At 37.0% G+C, this 18,285-nt stretch overlaps 1 protein-coding gene across 3 annotated transcripts; it reads right to left on the bottom strand.

Moving 5' to 3' along the window:
- Positions 1–3,152: 3,152 nt before the first annotated feature.
- LOC133285798 (B3 domain-containing transcription factor VRN1-like) lies at positions 3,153–7,309 on the bottom strand. Of its 3 annotated transcripts, XM_061483250.1 has the most exons (5): positions 7,161–7,259; positions 6,073–6,216; positions 4,274–4,775; positions 3,642–3,787; positions 3,153–3,512 (listed from the first exon to the last, which is right to left on the bottom strand). In XM_061483250.1, the coding sequence occupies exons 2-5, from the start codon at positions 6,079–6,081 to the stop codon at positions 3,264–3,266; spliced, it is 906 nt and encodes a 301-aa protein (XP_061339234.1). In that variant the 5' UTR covers positions 6,082–6,216; positions 7,161–7,259; the 3' UTR covers positions 3,153–3,263. The 3 variants fall into 3 exon arrangements, with proteins under 3 accessions (XP_061339234.1, XP_061339095.1, XP_061339163.1); XM_061483111.1 differs by lacking the exon at positions 6,073–6,216 and having other exon boundaries at positions 7,161–7,309; XM_061483179.1 differs by lacking the exon at positions 6,073–6,216 and having other exon boundaries at positions 3,212–3,512; positions 3,632–3,787; positions 7,161–7,309.
- Positions 7,310–18,285: the final 10,976 nt, after the last annotated feature.

Here is an 18,285-nt window from a genome sequence, read left to right as displayed (position 1 = left end):
ACTAGGCCAGCCTGAGAGGCTCCAAGGTCGAACTTTTGAATTGGAGTCTGAGGCTTTTTTACTAAACGAGCTTTTATACAAGTCCAAACCTGGTTCCAACAACCAATATTAGGCATGTAAGCCTGAGCCTTCACGAGCCGAGTCAAAGGCCTCTGAAAGGCCCCTGGCTCGTTTATCACCCCTATGTAGGGTCCACATGAAAAATAAAATGCTTGGCACAAAAATTTAAATGCTCGCCATGGGGCTCGTTTAACCAGTGTTTAAAAATCCGACCCGGCCATCGATCCCGCCGAGGTCAGGGGTCCTGGGGTCACGGGTTCAACCGGGAGGTATGGGGTCACTACGCTGACCCGATTTTATATATTAAAAAAATATAAATATATATACTATATGAAAATATTAAAAAACAAACCACCAATCATCAAAGATTCAAAATATACTTAACATAATTCACCAATTACAACCACAAGTCAATATTACACAATCTAATTAAAGTATCAAGATACCAAAATACAAAACTCATATTCTAATGGGTCACTACGCTTGCCTGGTTCTACCTCTTTTGATAATGTTCTTGACAAAGAAAAATTTAAAGGAAGTATGAATGGGATTTTGTTTTCCATCGACGACAGTAAGGATTTCATTTGAATGGGTAAAATTCTTATCTTTTCTAGAAGATTCACGGTAGCGAGGCCAAGATTAAAGACATCTAGGTCGCTGGGAGAGAAGAGAAGGATTAGATTTAGGTTTGCAAGTATTTTTATATTATTTTTTAAATAAAATGTTGTTGTTTCATGGAATTTTTTTTAAAAAAAAAAACATGCAATGACCCCCTTTGACCCCTCTGAATCGGGAGTCACTGAAATCAGGCCGAGTTTTGGGGGTCGGAGGGGTCGATATGCATATAGGGTCCAACTTATGACCCCAACCCTCAGAGGAGAGGGGTCAGGGTTGATCCGGGTCAACCCGGGAGGCGGGGCGGGGTTTTAAAACACTGCGTTTAACCCTTTATATATGGGTTTGTTTATATATATGGGCTTATCATTTCTCAAGCTGCCGGAGATAAAGTTATATCCGGCTACTAAATCATAACCGTACAAAGATGGATCAATGGTGATAAAGGAAGAGAGAGAAAAGTGGAATCATAACCATTCAAAGGTGAATCAATACGTATAAGGGAATAAATAATCAAAACGACGTAGTTTTGGGGTGGCTGGAAATAAATTTATCTCAAGTAGCTTGAGAAATATTTTTCCCTATATATATATATATATATATATATATATATATATATATATATATATAAGGTAGGATCCTTTGATATTAGTAATAAATTTGAAATTTGACACTTCACCTGAGAGTCATTAGATAAAAAATGATCAACGACTCTGATTTGTAAACATGCAACGCCATTAATCTTTTTTTATCTAACGGCTCTCAAGTGAGGTGTCAAAGGATCTTATACATATATGAGATTTGCATTTATCATTTAACATGACACAACAAAGTTTCCTACACGCACAACATTTTGTGGGGCCCACACTTTTTGAAACAAAAAAAACTACGGCACGCAAAACGAATCTCTATAACATTACACAATCATTTTTCCTACAACATAACTCTTATAAAACCCTATATGTATATATATATATATATATATATATATATATATATATATATATATATATGAAGTAAATATTTTTACAACCATTTTAGATAAAGTTATTTACAGCTACAATTTATAATTATGTATTACCGGTAGTACATACTTATAACATTAAAGTTACTTTTTTTTTTCTCTTTTCTCAGTCACTTTTCAAAACCTGTATATTAACAGAGAGAGAAAAAAAAACAACTTTAATGTTATAACTATGTACTACCGAATATCGATAATACATAGTTATAAAATGTAGCTATAGATAACTTTATTTAAAGTGTATATATATATATATATGAGGGCAGTTATACTTACTACTGAAAAGTTTTATAACTTACTACTAAACTAATCACCGATGATTTTCGTCAATCTAACGGTTAATTGATTGAGAATTAATAATTAATTAATAAGTGTACCCAATAAATTATAACCGTTAGATTGACGGAAATTAACGATGATTAGTTTAGTAGTAAGAGTTGTAAAACTTTTCAGTAGTAAGTATAACCTCTCCCTATATTATTAATAATTAACTTATAAATTTTTTTTTAAAGTTCTTATATATATATATATATATAATTCTCCACTCATTGGAGATAAAGTTATCTCTAGTGAGCTCAAAACGACGTCGTTTTGGGGTTATAAGATTAAAAAATTATAATGATTAAGACTAATATATATATGGATTTAGTAAGTGTACAGTGACTGGATGTAAAATTTGGTCCAGTGCACTAAGTTCTCCCGCGAGAACACAGTTATAGTAAATATTATTAATTCGCAATAAATGATAACCGTTAATTGGCGGAAATCAACGATTAAGATGTGGTCGTAATATTGTGCGTAACATTATTTGTGTGTCACAATATCCTATCTCATACACACACACACACACACACATATATATATATATGGGATAGGATCTTTTGACACCGGTGTCAAATTTAAAGTTTGACACCTCATCTAATAGTCATTAGATCAAAAAAGATCAACGACTCTAATTTGTAAGCATGTGACACCATTGATCTTTTTTTAACTAACGACTCGCAGATGAGATGTCAAATTTCAAATTTGACACCGGTGTCAAAGGATCTGCCTCTATATATATATAATCAGTGAGATTTGTTTTCATCATTCCTTTTTCTTTTTAAGTTCCTCGTAACTTTTTTTTCCCTGGTCCCAAATTCTTTTGATTTTTACTACCTAAATAAATAAATTATCAAGACATTTATGTGTGTGAGTTTGAATTAGATTGTACAGAAAAAAAAAACAATAAAAAAAATTGACAAGCCCTTTACTTTGTTGAAGTTCGTTTATGCGTTGTGTGTGAGGTTCACAGACAGTGAGAGTGGATTGAGTCATAGCAAAGAAAATGATCACCAAATAGCAGTCTCTGTTTTTTAATTACGAAAATATGGTGTTCAAGGAGCCTCTCAAGCATTACCAAATTCACATATGCAATCAAACAAGACAAGCATAAAACTGTGAATCCCAGCATATATATTATTGGTTCACATATTAAAGGATAAGCAACAATACAAGGTCGATTTTAGCAAGATGGATAATACACCCTTTGCAAAATTACTCAGTTTAAGAGCTCCCACTGGATTGCCTATGTGTGGCCTCTGAAAATATGAACATCAAACACATACTCTTCTCTATTAACAAGTTCAAATATACAAATATCTCCGACTCGCAATTTGTTTTCTTTAGCAAAACGGGACCAACCAACTGCGAAACTGACAATACATTTTATTGGATAATGGAGCAACGTTACAGGCCACAACTTCTTCCCAAACTGTATCGTCACATTCGGCTTGTTCTCTTTTACATACTCTTTGACGAAGGCATTTGGTATACTCTGCATTGTGTTATATTTTCATCATTGTCAGAATAGAGCCTAACAATTTCTGAAAGTACAATAATACCAGCAAGCTGGCATCATATAAAAACTCATACTCAAATAAATGTCTGCTTAACTTGTACTTACTGGTCTGCTTTTGCTCACATAACTTTGCCTTATATTGATTATGAAAAAGGGATTTTCTGAGGTGAACTTCTTAGCTTCTTCTAGAGCTCCGGTTGTCCCAGGGCAGGGAGTAATCAACTGTGAAGTTCTTTTGCTTGCATTCCCACCTGTGACATGCCAACAAATACATTTAGTTTAAGGATGCACTATGCAGCAGCATGTTGAAGATAGCCCCTCCATTTTCTGCAAATCATGATGGTATATTCTGGTTTTGATAGAAAAACCAAGATTTTTAATCTGTTTCGACCACAAGATTAGACATTATCTATTCATAAAAAAAATAAAACATAAAAATAAAAATAAAAATAAAAATAAAATCTAAATCATAATTACATATGATGTATTTATCAAATGCACACCAAGGAATATATGACAAGCATAAAAGATGGATTTTTATATCGGTTTTAATCAAAGCTTAGTAATTTAGTAGAAGTTTCCTGTTCAATTTTTAGGCACAAAGTGATAAACTTACACCACAGATACCCTCTGAAAAACTGAACACATCCTCAGAATAACAGGGGTATGTTATGCATTTAACATCAAGTGGTCAATTGAATCCACTAAACGAAATGATCTGATCTTGAAATACATACCATCCAACTCTTGCTTGACAGATGCAATTATTGGCATCTCAAAGTTTGTTACTTCAGATTGACTACCTTCAGTTTGGACATGCTGGAGCAAATCTTGCGGGTTGGGGCTTCTTTCATCATCTCTAGCTATGCCAGTTCTAGATTTCTCACTTGTTGGACGAGATGACATTGGTGACTTCAGTCTTTTCTTCTGACATGGAGGTAGCTCAATTTCAACTGAATCATCAATGATATGGTCATTGAAAGGATAGTCTATTTCAAGGGCACTCTTGTCAAATATGTGTACCCCAATATGAGTAGAATTTTTCTCATATTCAAACACTACTAAATGCCCATGATCTAGGGAGTAATAACTAGCAAATTCTTTCCATCCCTTTTCAAACAAAATTTGACCATCATGTTTAGTCCAATATACTTTCCATTCAATGCCGTCAGGGGTTTTGAGAAACATTGGGTTTGGCAGACCATCACCATATCTCCTTGTGAAATTGTTTGGGATCATCTGTGGTCGAACCTGATGTTAGTAAGCATCATGACATTCAAGCATAACAGAGATTTAACATGTACTGATGATTATTTGCTCCTCTACTTGTGGTTTCCTATTTACCATTACATGCTGATAGCCCAATCTGTTGTGATAGAACACCAGCAATAGGGGTGTACTACACACATGGGTGTATGAGGTTAAATAGGGAATGCCAAGAGGGATAGTCAAGCTTTTGGTAGAATTGGAATAGGGACTTTGGGAGAGAACAGTACTCTCAAACCCTACTGAGTTACCAGTTCCTTTTAGTACATTTTTCTTATTATGTAATTTTCCTTTACTTTGTAATTCCTTTCATTATGTATCTATTCTTGTTCCTTATTACCAGTTTAGAGAAATAAAATTCTGTGTTCAAGTTTCCAATATTTCTCTCCTGGTTTCTGGTACCTAACAGCTTGAATCTAATGAGTTAGTTAGGGTGATAACCAAGCTGTTTTTCTCTACCCTTTTCTCTTCTCTGTTCTTCAGCAATGGTCTGATACTTTGGCATGGCTTTATGATATTAAATAATTAATAGACCTAGAAATTAGAGATTTGAGTGAAAATTGTTGTGTGTCTAATCAGACCATAGGAACTCTATATATTAATGAGGATGCATTACAATAACTACAATTGATCCATTTAATCCTAATCGGGTTCTAGTAAGTTACAATCAGATACTAATTAAATATTTTAACAATATTCTATTCTAACACTCCCCCTCAAGCCGGATTTTTTTAATATACACCCGGTGCATAGTCTTTTGGGTGCACCATTTCTAAAAAAGGAAAAAAAAAATTTCCATTTAAATCTCTCTCATCTTTTCAAATTCCCTCTCAATCATTTTTTCTTCCCATTTTTGGGTAAGGACTATCAAGTCCCGGACCACAATAAATGAGCTCCCTCAAGCCGCTGCATATATGCCAAGCTTGTCACATATATAGTTGACTAGGAACCTCTAAAAGTTTTAGTGAAAATATAATAACGTTGATCATAGGAGTTACCAAATATGTTTCAATCTCCCCCTATTAAATCTTCTCTCAGATAAAATAGTAATCAATTTCAATATGTTTGGTTCTTTCATGGAAAACTTGATTTAAGGATATGTGTAATGATGCCCAATTGTCCCATATCAGTTTTACTCGCTGACATTCACAAATGTTGAACTCTTTGATCAGCTATTTTAACCAAATGAGCTCACAAGTAGCAGTTCACAGTGCTCAATATGAAACTTTTGCATTTGAACTGGCCACTACGGATTGCTATGATCTAATACCTTTGACATGGCTTTCTCATACTCTTCAAGTCTTGACACAACACATCCATGTGACCCGAAAATCACATGTTTGAGTCATGTAATCAACAAATGCAAGATAAGGCTATCTAGTATGGACCAAGGTAGTCAAAATCGGGATTTTACCTAAAATTGGAAAGAGAATAAAAAATCGTAAATCGTAAAATCGTAATACAAATCGTAGATTGTACCTGCACTCTAAAATTAAATCTTTATATACATATGCTTATATATAAAAAAAAATTAAAAAAAATAGACTACCTGCCACCATCCTTATACATTTGCATACAATTGTCACACTCTAAGGGTCTAAGCTAATAAATCATTCAAGTTATTATCATCGAAGACATTCTGTTCCACGTGATCTTCAACTACATCATTCAAAATTGTCTTCATCTAAACACTTTCATCATGAGATAAAGTTCCTTTATTTTCTACAATCCATTTATCTTCGGATGAAACATCAGCAATGTTATATTCAACAATTTTTCTAACTTGCTTAACATCATTCCAATAGTTAAAATCGGGATTTAAATCTTAAAATCGAGACTTAAGTAAATGTCTAAATCGAGATTTTATATTGGAAACTATTTTAAGTGAAATCTAAATCGTTTTAGCAAAAATAAATCGTTAAAATCGAGATTTTAAGATTTAAATCCAGATTTTAACTACCATGGTATGGACTCGTACTATAGGTCTCACACACTCTCCTTTCCCTAGACCCTAAGCATAGTTAGTTCACTTTTGATACACACACATGAATCATGTGGAGGTATATTCAAGACCCTGCATTCTGATCCAGCAGTGACTTACACGAAGGAGCCAAGTACACAGCTAAAGAAATCAACTTACAGTTCCCACTAACCCCAAGATGAAATGATGTAGAAAACCTAAGGTGGAAACAAACCATGTATGTGTATGACTCTGTAATGAGCATTCTCTCCCTCTCTCTCACAATAACAATCACAAAGAAAAAGGCAGAGATCTACAGAGAGACATTTGATAATATTACCAAATGAAATGAAAAGAGAAAACACAGTGTGAAGAGATGAAAGTAAGAAAATGCTTACAAGATTTCCATTTTCCAGACTTTTATTGAGAATAATCTTAAAGAAACGGATCGTAGTCGATGAAGAATGCTTATTTGGTTGGTTGTTAGGGGAAGTCAAGGTTGCCATTGTCGACACATGAGAAGCTGTGTTCCGTCATAACAAAATCTAGCCTTAAATCTAGGTTGATTGGGCACTGTGTACGGAGAACAGCATCGAATTTATAATTTTAAATTCAAATTCTTTTAAGATAAAATATTTATCCTTCTAAATAATACAATTTATGTCATTTCACTCTCACAACAATAAAAATTTGAATTTGACACACTCTCCTTTTATGAGACTCGTACTTTTATTTTTTTATCTACTCCCTCCTCTTCATGATTTACTTTTTTCTCTCACTTAAAATGACATAATTTTACATATTCTTTAAAATGACACTCTTTTTCCTTCTTTTAATTTATGTATGCGAAAAATGTATGTCTTTTTAAATGACACACATTTATATCCTTTTAGAAGAGACAAAGAAATAAAACATGGGAAGAGAGTGGAGGGAAAACTTTTTAATTTAAATTTCAAAAAAATACACTACTTTGATTAAAAGGACCATCATTTTAAATGATACACATTTTTTCTTTTATTTAATGGCTTTAATATTTTATATTGAATGTAGATAAATTATCTACATTTACTCCCAAAACTACATCATTTTTGGTGGAAAGCGTAAAAAATTATAATAATAAAGACTATTATAACTCTGAAATAAATTATAATTATAAAAATATCTTGATTTTCGTCTCAAGACTATATCGTTTTGGGCTCAATACAGATACTTATCTGCATTCACCGTAGAAAAATGAACCTTATATATATATGGGTAAGGATATATATACCACCATAAAAGTTTACCACATTTACAACTAACTTAATCATCATTGATTTCCGTCAATCTAATGGTTATAATTTATTAGAAATTATTTGGTCACATTAATTAATTAATTATTAATTCCCAAAAAATTCAAAAAATTGTAACCGTTACAAGGTGAATGAATTAATATAAGAAAATAAATAAACAAAACGACTTAATTTAATTATGACTTGACCATCCAGTGACATGACAAATAATAATCCCTATATATGTGTGTAGGAAATAGCAATTAGATCATGTAACATAACAAATATGAGAAAAATATTTCTCAAGCTGCTTAAGATATATATACATATATAGGGGTTTATATTTCTGCAGCTGTTGTACGTACAACAATCAAATACTCGTCATATATATATACTTGAAAGCATTAAACGTGGGGAATCATAACCATACAAAAGATGAAAGCATTAAATGTGAGAAATCATAATCATACACATGTCATTGTTGTACATAAAGCGACTGTAGAAATCGTTTTACCATACACACACACACACATATATATATATAGGGGCAGGATCCTTTGACACCACATCTGAACCCTTGATTTTAATAACATCTGACGGCTCTTAATATTCCATGTCTAAATGTCACGTGACTTCTCTTTCTTTCTTTTTTCTTTTTTTTTCTTCTTTTCTCTTCCCCCTCATCTGTTGCGCACCCTCTGCTCTTTAAAACCGTAAAAAGCGTAATAAATAAAAGCTGCGACCATAACTTTAAACTCTTGCAGAATACTTATTTAAACTATTTTTATATCTTATTTTACTTAATACAAGTCACTAAGGGTTCCCATAAATCCACTTAGCCAATTTCACAATCTTACGTTTTCTACCTATCCGAACATAGTTCGGTTATTATTTTTCTGCGGACACACCGCACGAAACCAGACCTTCATCTTTAGCTATCTTTTTTATTACTTAAATACCTTTCTAATGAGCCATCACACGAGTCATTTCGAGCTCGTTTGCTCCGGATATCGCCGTTTGAAATTGGACAAGCAAAACTGTCAACCAACCCCAAAACAACTCCAAACATCTCTCACTCCACAAATTACTGTAGAAAATCCACTCATCCAATTTCTCTCAAATTTTTATATGACAAACTAGACACCTCAAGTTTCAATTTGATATATTATACGCTTAATTTGACTGAGAAACGAAGCGGGAATAAAATTCCCGAAAACTGCCAGAAACAGCCCCTTCACAAGAGCGTTCTGGACAATACGTGTTCACAGTATTCTACAGGGCTGCGTGCAACCCAGAATTTCCTCATATTTTAACAAAACGTAGGGGACATCGCAAGCTTTAAAATGCCATATGGAACGTCCTATCGGACCTCTGTGGAGGGAGATATGTTCTCCCAAAGTTCACCTAAAAACTGTCAATTCCTAGAAATTTTGCCAGAGTTTCCTTCGTTTTTCCAATGTTTCCCAAATTTATACAAGTGATCTATGACCTCAAATGGTACCTAATAATTAGTGGGTGGCACACACAAGGACCAACAATGCCTTGGGGCACTTACAACTCATCACAGTTTATTTTACTTATATGATACATATCACACTGCTTCCTCGATTAATACTTAATACGTTTCAATCATCAAAGTCCAATTGCATGCATCTTCGAAACATACACATAATCATATTCCTAAAATAGGGCTATTGTCCTTCCATCATATTACATGTTTACATATCACATCAAGTATTCAGGTACAGTTTACAATCTCCATATGCATATTACACTTTACAACTCAAAGTCTTCAAATACAACATACTGTAAAAACCTCAAAATGATATATGTACTAGACTTAGGCAAAATGACATGAACAAACATGACACTGTAACTCATCTTACATACATATGGAATATTCATGCCCTAAGTTTAGCCTAGGCCCAGTGGCCACCAAAATGCAAAATACTGCAAATACTCCAGATAATCATCATGCAGGCTTTTTGCCCGCTGCTCCTGCACCACTGCTACCTCCTGAAATAAAGCCCCGAAGACGGAGTGAGATATACAAATATATCTCATTAACCCAGAGGTTCTGGAGAATACTCTGCCAATGGCTCACTTCGATGCATATAAATAATATAAAATTACTTCTTAAAAACAGGATACAACAAGGAATTTAGTGAAAACGGGGATCATAGGATACAAAATATGACGAAGCTGGAATGGTAGCTACCAACACCACGGAACGTCCTCGGCATAAAGCCTATGGGTCTCATCCAAGGCGTGTTCCTAGAACATCAACCAAGGTACCCATTCCATCCGCATACACCCGAGACTTCCTAGTGTGCTCCTATCCGGATCACACACCACGACCCTAGGTCAACTGGAACTCCCTCTCGGAGACCTATCCAGTGGAAGTCCGAAACACCCGAAGGCAAAACTGTCTGCTGGCCAGAGACTCGGTACCTATGTACCAACATACATACTAAATGCATGATCATGTTATTCTACATTACTCATATACATTTTCTACCATCACCCTCAACGGCATGGTGGAACACACAAGGGAAACAAGCCCCAGTACCAAGAGGTTACCTCAATAAGCCTCTTCACTTAGCTCCACAATATTATTTCTCGAGCTCGCTATACAACAGAAATTCCTACACAGATGACATTCACAATTAATTACTGTTCATATGAACACATGCAAGTTACTAATTCTACAAGCATGGTTCCAATTACTCACCTCGATCTCACTTAATCCAGGACCAAGGGCAATCCACCGAGCTCACGGTTCGGGGTGCAAATCAACGTACGACAACCTACAACAACCATGTACGAATCATCAATACACGGTAATTCTGTCATAATACAAAAAATGTCAAAACATCATCTTAACTTATAGAAACCAACATCCACTTCCACCTAGAATTTTGGTAACATACTGTTTACACAATTTTCTCCTCTTGGCCGAATTGGCCAATTTCAAAGTCCATGATTTTCTTTCAAATATAACCATGTTTTGCACTTCGATCCAAGGGATTCATGAACCATCAAGCCATAACATATTTAAATGAAACTCCTTCCAAAGTCAGCCCCTTGGTGCGCATGATATATGATTGGAAACTCATCTTTTACCACTTATCAAGAAGAGGAAAATACAAGGTTATGACCACAACAACACAAGGATTATTTTCCTCAAAGTATTAAGCATTTTAGGGACAAGAAAATACTCACTAGCTCCTCTTAACTCCCTTGGGCTGCTAAGGTTTTAGAAGAAAGGATTGAGCTGCTTGAGGTCTCCTTGGTTGTACGGTTTAGAAGCAAACTTTTAGCTGCTTGATGTCACAAAGAAAAGGAGGCAACCGACTAACTAACAAGGCTGGTCTAAGTTGTTTATTTGACTTGCTTCTCACCAGATTTTTCCTTGTCCGTATGCAAGGAAAGAAAGAAAACAAGGGGCGGTCATGTATTATGATAGGGAGAAGAAACCGACTTGAGGTTTTGGACAAGGAAGAACCGACTTGATTGTTTAAAGCAAATCAGAATTCTTTTCTTTTGATTACCACTTGGAAGGCACAAGAAGCCGACTTGGTTTCAGCATGACAAGAATTTCACCTTTTTACTTCTTTCTTTTTGGTCCCACGCTAGACACAAGGTTGCACCTTTGTTGATTAATTTCCACCGCTTGGAAGGACACCAAACTTGTCGACCTTATTGTTTCCATTTCACTAAGGATTTTCTTTCTTTTTTATTCTTCTTTTGGTCACCGCTTGAAGGGACAAAGGGTTTCCGACTTGGCTTCTCAATTTCTTTAGTTTCTACAATTTATTCAATTCCCTTTTCCATTTGCTTTTGATCCACCGATTGCCACTTGATGCCTTACTGTTTCAACCACTTGTACTTAGTTTCTTTGATTATTTAATCCACTCATCATCTAATGAAACAAGGCTAGCGTGGGATTCATCACCTACTTGGGTACCAAATACACCATTTGTTGATTTGTTAGCTCACTAAGGACAAGGCAATGAATCACCTACTTGGGAGACCAAAAATATACCATTTAGTTTATATTTCCTCTACATACTTTAGTTTATACTAAGTAAAATTAATTGGTAACAAGGTCAACAACAATTTGTCAATTTACCGTTTTACGTATTTCGACCTTCTTTTCAGGATTTTCACTAATCATTCCCTTTAATTCTCATTTAACTTATGAATACGGCCCAATAAAACGAGGACTCAACTTCCTCACGCCCAATGCACGGCCAACACCCGTAACTGGAGATAACCGCACAAATACATGATCACCTTCTTCACATTCCAGCGGTCTGTACCTATTATCATAGTAACTTTTCTGCCGATTTTGTGTCTGTTTAAGTTTTTCTCTGATTATTTCAATCTGTGTTGTAATTTCTTGCACAAAATCCGTCCCAAATCTCTCTTTATCACCTACCTCAGCCCAACAAGTAAGAGTACAACATCTCCGCCCATACAATGCCTCATACGGTGCCATGCCCAGACTGGAATGAAAACTGTTATTATATGAGAATTCCACCAATGCCAAGTATCTGTCCCAAGCAGTGCCCTGCTCCAATGTGCAAGCTCTCAGCATATCCTCAAGTGTTTGTATAGTCCTCTCAGTCTGACCATCAGTCTGCGGATGATACGCAGTGCTCAGTTTGAGCTGAGTTCCAAAAGCCTGCTGCAAGGCTCCCCAAAAATGAGAAGTGAATTTCGAGTCTCGCACTAACAATGCTAACCGGTATCCCGTGTAGCCTTACAATCTCTTTCACGTACAATTTGGCTAATTTCTCCGTTGAGAAGTCCACTCGCACTGGCAGAAAATGTGCAGACTTCATAAGCCTGTCCACTATAACCCAAATTGAATCGTATCCAGCCTGAGTCCGAGGCAAACCAACAACGAAATCCATAGAGATGCTCTCCCATTTCCACTCTGGTATATCCAACGGTTTAAGTAGACCAGCAGGTTTCTGATGTTCTATCTTGACTTTCTTACAAATTAAGCATCTTGACACTAACTCAACGACATCCTTCTTCATTCCAGGCCACCAGAACTTAGTTTTCTGATCTTGATACATTTTTGTGGCACCTGGGTGTACAACCTACTGACCCTTATGGGCCTCAAACATTACTTCCTCTGCTAACTCCTTGGGTACAACAATCCTGCCCTGATATAACAATAACCCCTGTTTATTCAAAGATATCCCACTCTGCCCTTTCAAATACTTGACACTGTCATTCCGTACCTATGTTTCTTTAATCTTCTCATACAATTTATTATCCATCCGTAAGCACTCAAATTCTTCCACACTACCAATAAGGACATCCGTCAATTTCAAATCACGGAATTGTTCAATCACTTCATTATCCCACAACATCAATTGGGACACGCTGACAGACATCCTACTCAATGCATCCGCTACCACATTAGCTTTACCCGGATGGTATTTCAGCTCAAAATCATAGTCTTTTAAAAATTCAACCCATCTCCGTTGTCTCATGTTCAGCTATTTCTGATCAAACAAATATTTCAAGCTCTTGTGATCACTGAACACGACAAATTTCATCTCATACAAAATGCCTCCATATTTTTAAGGCAAACACAATAGCAGCAAGTTCCAAATCGTGCGTCGGATAGTTTTCCTCATGAGGCTTCAACTTCCTGGAAGAATAAGCAACCACTCTCCTCTCTTGCATCAACACACACCCGAAACCTTTCTTGGAAGCATCACAATACAATTCAAACTCACCTTCCAGATCGGGGAGGGTTAACACTGGAGCAGTAGTCAATTTCTCTTTGAGGTCTAGAAAACACCTCCACATTCCTGGGTCCACACAAAAGGGGTATCCTTTCGTGTCAATCGGGTCAACGGCAGTACCATTGTGGAAAACCCCTCGATAAATCTCTGATAATATCCAGCAAGACCCAGAAAGCTCCGGATCTCAGTAACAGTTTTCGGTCGTTCCCAGTCAATTACAACATCAATCTTATTTGGATGCACCGCAACACCCCTATCAGAAATAACATGACCCAGAAATTGCACCTCAGATAACCAGAATTCACACTTAGACGGCTTCACGTACAACTTTTTATCCTTTAATATTTGCAACACAGTCCTCAGATGCTCTGTATGCTCCTCCTCACTCTTAGAATAGATCAAAATGTCATTGTTGAACACAATTACAAATTGATCCAAATACGATTTAAAAATACGATTCATATAGTCCATGAACACTGCCGGGGCATTAGTAAGGCCAAAAGGAATCACCTGATACTCGTAGTGTTCGTATCTAGAACGAAATGTCGTTTTAGGCACATCCTCCAGCTTAATCCGAATCTGATGGTATCCGGACCAGAGAGCAATCTTAGAAAATACACTGGCTCCCCTCAACTGATCCAACAAGTCATCAATACGCAGCAATGGGTACCTATTCTTAACCGTAACTTTATTTAATTGCCGGTAGTCTGTACACAATCTCATGTTTCCATCCTTCTTTTCACAAATATAACTGGTGCTCCCCACGGAGACACACTCGGTCTGATAAAATCATTTGCCGACAGCTCCTCTATATGCTTCTTCAACTCAGCCAACTCCAGCGGCGACATCCGGTATGGAGCTAGGGAAATAGGCCCCACACCAGGCAACAATTCAATCGAGAACTCAATCTCTCTCTCAGGTGGAAATTCCGGTATCTCATCAGGGAATACATCCACAAAATTATTAACCACCGAAATCGTAGAAATTTCAATCTCCTTACCACCCACCAAACCACCCAAGAAAATATAACCCTGATCCCCAGCCTTTAAGGCTTTAACAGCTTGGCACATAGACAGAAAAGGAGACGGACCCACTGAGGGCCTCTCATGTGCTAGTGTCAACCTCTTCCCGTAATAATCGATCATTGCGTAGTTTTGAGATAGCCAGTCCATACCCAGTATCAAATTAACAGAAGCCAGGGGCATGATAATCAAATCAATAGTATAACCGCTGCCTTCGTAGACAAACCCAACCTCTTTACACACAAAGGAGGAATCACTAACCTCTCCTCTAGCAGTAGTAATACGCATAGGGGGAATCATCCGTAATACATTTAACCTCAATCCTTTTGCAACATATTCTGCCACGAATGAATGGGTAGCTCCCGAATCAAATAAAATAGACAAATCAATTTTTGAGATAAAAATTGTACCTTTAACCAGATTAGGTGCTTTCTCAGTCTGTTGCATATTTGTAGTATAAACATGCCCAACTGTAGGAGCAGATTAGGTGCTTTCTATAATTTATTCAATTCCCTTTTCCATTTGCTTTTGATCCACCGATTGCCACTTGATGCCTAATTGTTTCCACCGCTTGTACTTAGTTTCTTTGATTATTTAATCCACTCATCATCTAATGAAACAAGGCTAGCGTGGGATTCATCACCTACTTGGGTACCAAATACACCATTTGTTGATTTGTTAGCTCACTAAGGACAAGACAATGAATCACCTACTTGGGAGACCAAAAATATACCATTTAGTTTATATTTCCTCTACATACTTTAGTTTATACTAAGTAAAATTAATTGGTAACAAGGTCAACAACAATTTGTCAATTTACCGTTTTACGTATTTCGACCTTCTTTTCAGGATTTTCACTAATCATTCCCTTTAATTCTCATTTAACTTATGAATATTTAAACTTAAAAATGTGAGGTGTTATATTCACCTCACCTTTTAGAATTTTGTCCGCAAAATTAAATCATACCTGTCTGCTAACTCAGGATACAGCCGGAGAATCTCATCCTCCCGTTCCCAAGTAGCCTCCTCAGGTGTACGTCCTTCCCATTGAATCTTTAGCAATTGAATAACTTTGCGTTTTAGCCTCTTTTCACTGCGATCGAGGACATTAATAGGACCTCCGGGAGTCTTTAAATTCTCCCAAATTTCAATATGATCCAGTATCACCACATGTGATTCATCCGGAATATAACGCCGCAGCTGCGAAACATGGAAAACATCGTGCAGATTTGACAACTGTGGGGGTAAGGCAAGCTGATAGGCCACTAGTCCCACTCTTTTCATTATCTGATACAGCCCAATAAAACGAGGACTCAGCTTCCTCACGCCCAATGCACGGCCAACACCCGTAACTGGAGATAACCGCACAAATACATGATCACCTTCTTCAAATTCCAGCGGTCTGTGCCTATTATCATAGTAACTTTTCTGCCGATTCTGTGCCTGCTTAAGTTTTTCTCTGATTATTTCAATCTGTGCTGTAGTTTCTTGCACAAAATCCGGCCCAAATCTCTCTTTATCACCTACCTTAGCCCAACAAGTAGGAGGACAACATCTCCGTCCATACAATGCCTCATACGGTGCCATGCCCAGACTGGAATGAAAACTGTTATTATATGAGAATTCCACCAATGCCAAGTATCTGTCCCAAGCTGTGCCCTGCTCCAATGTGCAAGCTCTCAGCATATCCTCAAGTGTCTGTATGGTCCTCTCAGTCTGACCATCAGTCTGCGGATGATACGCAGTGCTCAGCCTGAGCTGAGTGCCAAAAGCCTGCTGCAAGGCTCCCCAAAAACGAGAAGTGAATTTCGGGTCCCGATCACTGACAATGCTAACCGGTATCCCGTAGAGACTTACAATCTCTTTCACATACAATTTGGCTAATTTTTCCGTAGAGAAGTCCACTCGCACTGGCAGAAAATGTGCAGACTTCGTAAGCTGTCCACTATAACCCGAATTGAATCGTACCCAGCCTGAGTCCGAGGCAAACCAACAACGAAATCCATAGAGATGATCTCCCATTTCCACTCTGGTATATCCAACAGCTGAAGTAGACCAGCAGGTTTCTGATGTCCTATCTTGACTTTCTGACAAATTAAGCATCTTGACACAAACTCAGCAACATCCTTCTTCATTCTAGGCCACCAGAACTTATTTTTCAGATCTTGATACATTTTTGTGGCACCTGGGTTACAGCCTACTGACCCTTATGGGCCTCACACATTACTTCCTCTGCTAAATCCTTGGGTACAACAATCCTGTCCTGATATAACAATAACCCCTGTTTATTCAAAGATATCCCACTCTGCCCTTTCAAATACTTGACACTGTCATTCCATACCTGTGTTTCTTTAATCTTCTCATACAATTTATTCTACACCCGTAAGCACTCAAATTCTTCCACACTACCAATAAAGACATCCGTCAATTTCAAATCACGGAATTGTTCAATCACTTCATTATCCCACAACATCAGCTGGGACACGCTGACAGACTTCCTACTCAATGCATCCGCTACCACATTAGCTTTACCAGGATGGTATTTTAGCTCAAAATCATAGTCTTTTAAAAATTCAACCCACGTCCGCTGTCTCATGTTCAGCTCTTTCTGATCAAACAAATATTTCAAGCTCTTGTGATCACTGAACACAGCAAATTTCATCCCATACAGAAAATGCCTCCATATTTTTAAGGCAAACAAAATAGCAACAAGTTCCAAATCGTGCGTCGGATAGTTTTCCTCATGAGGCTTCAACTTCCTGGAAGAATAAGCAACCACTCTCCTCTCTTGCATCAACACACACCCCAAACCTTTCTTGGAAGCATCACAGTACAATTCAAACTCACTTTCCGGATCGGGGAGGGTTAACACTGGAGCAGTAGTCAATTTCTCTTTGAGGTCTAGAAAACACCTATCACATTCCGGGGTCCACACAAAAGGGGTATCCTTTCGTGTCAATCGGGTCAACGGCAGTACCATTGTGGAAAACCCCTCAATAAATCTCTGATAATATCCAGCAAGACCCAGAAAGCTCCGGATCTCAGTAACAGTTTTCGGTCGTTCCCAGTCAATTACAGCATCAATCTTATTTGGATCCACCGCAACACCCCTATCAGAAATAACATGACCTAGAAATTTCACCTCAGATAACCAGAATTCACACTTAGACGGCTTCGCATACAACTTTTTATCCTTTAATATTTGCAACACAGTCCTCAGATGCTCTATATGCTCCTCCTCACTCTTAGAATAGATCAAAATGTCATCGATGAACACAATTACGAACTGATCCAAATACGGTTTAGAAATACGATTCATATAGTCCATGAACACCGCCGGGGCATTAGTAAGCCCAAAAAGAATCACCTGATACTCGTAGTGTCCGTATCTAGAATGGAATGCCATTTTAGGCACATCCTCCGGCTTAATCTGAATCTGATGGCATCCGGACCGGAGATCAA

Source organism: Gastrolobium bilobum, unplaced genomic scaffold, assembly GCF_033153095.1.
Source record: "Gastrolobium bilobum isolate Gb01-03AN ecotype WA unplaced genomic scaffold, APGP_CSIRO_Gbil_v1 utg16346, whole genome shotgun sequence".
In the NCBI taxonomy this organism is placed as follows: domain Eukaryota; kingdom Viridiplantae; phylum Streptophyta; class Magnoliopsida; order Fabales; family Fabaceae; genus Gastrolobium; species Gastrolobium bilobum.
Note: the sequence above shows the minus strand (reverse complement) of the source record. Positions and strands in the feature narration are given on the sequence as shown.

Excerpts from the sequence above, each read along its gene's own strand:
- LOC133285798 (XM_061483111.1), bottom strand. The coding sequence starts at position 7,268 with ATGGCAACCTTGACTTCCCCTAACAACCAACCAAATAAGCATTCTTCA. Across the intron at positions 4,776-7,160 it reads GTCTGGAAAATGGAAATCTT|ATGATCCCAAACAATTTCAC; the intron begins GTAAGCATTTTC and ends GTTCGACCACAG. Across the intron at positions 3,513-3,641 it reads ATGTGAGCAAAAGCAGACCA|AGTATACCAAATGCCTTCGT; the intron begins GTAAGTACAAGT and ends AACACAATGCAG.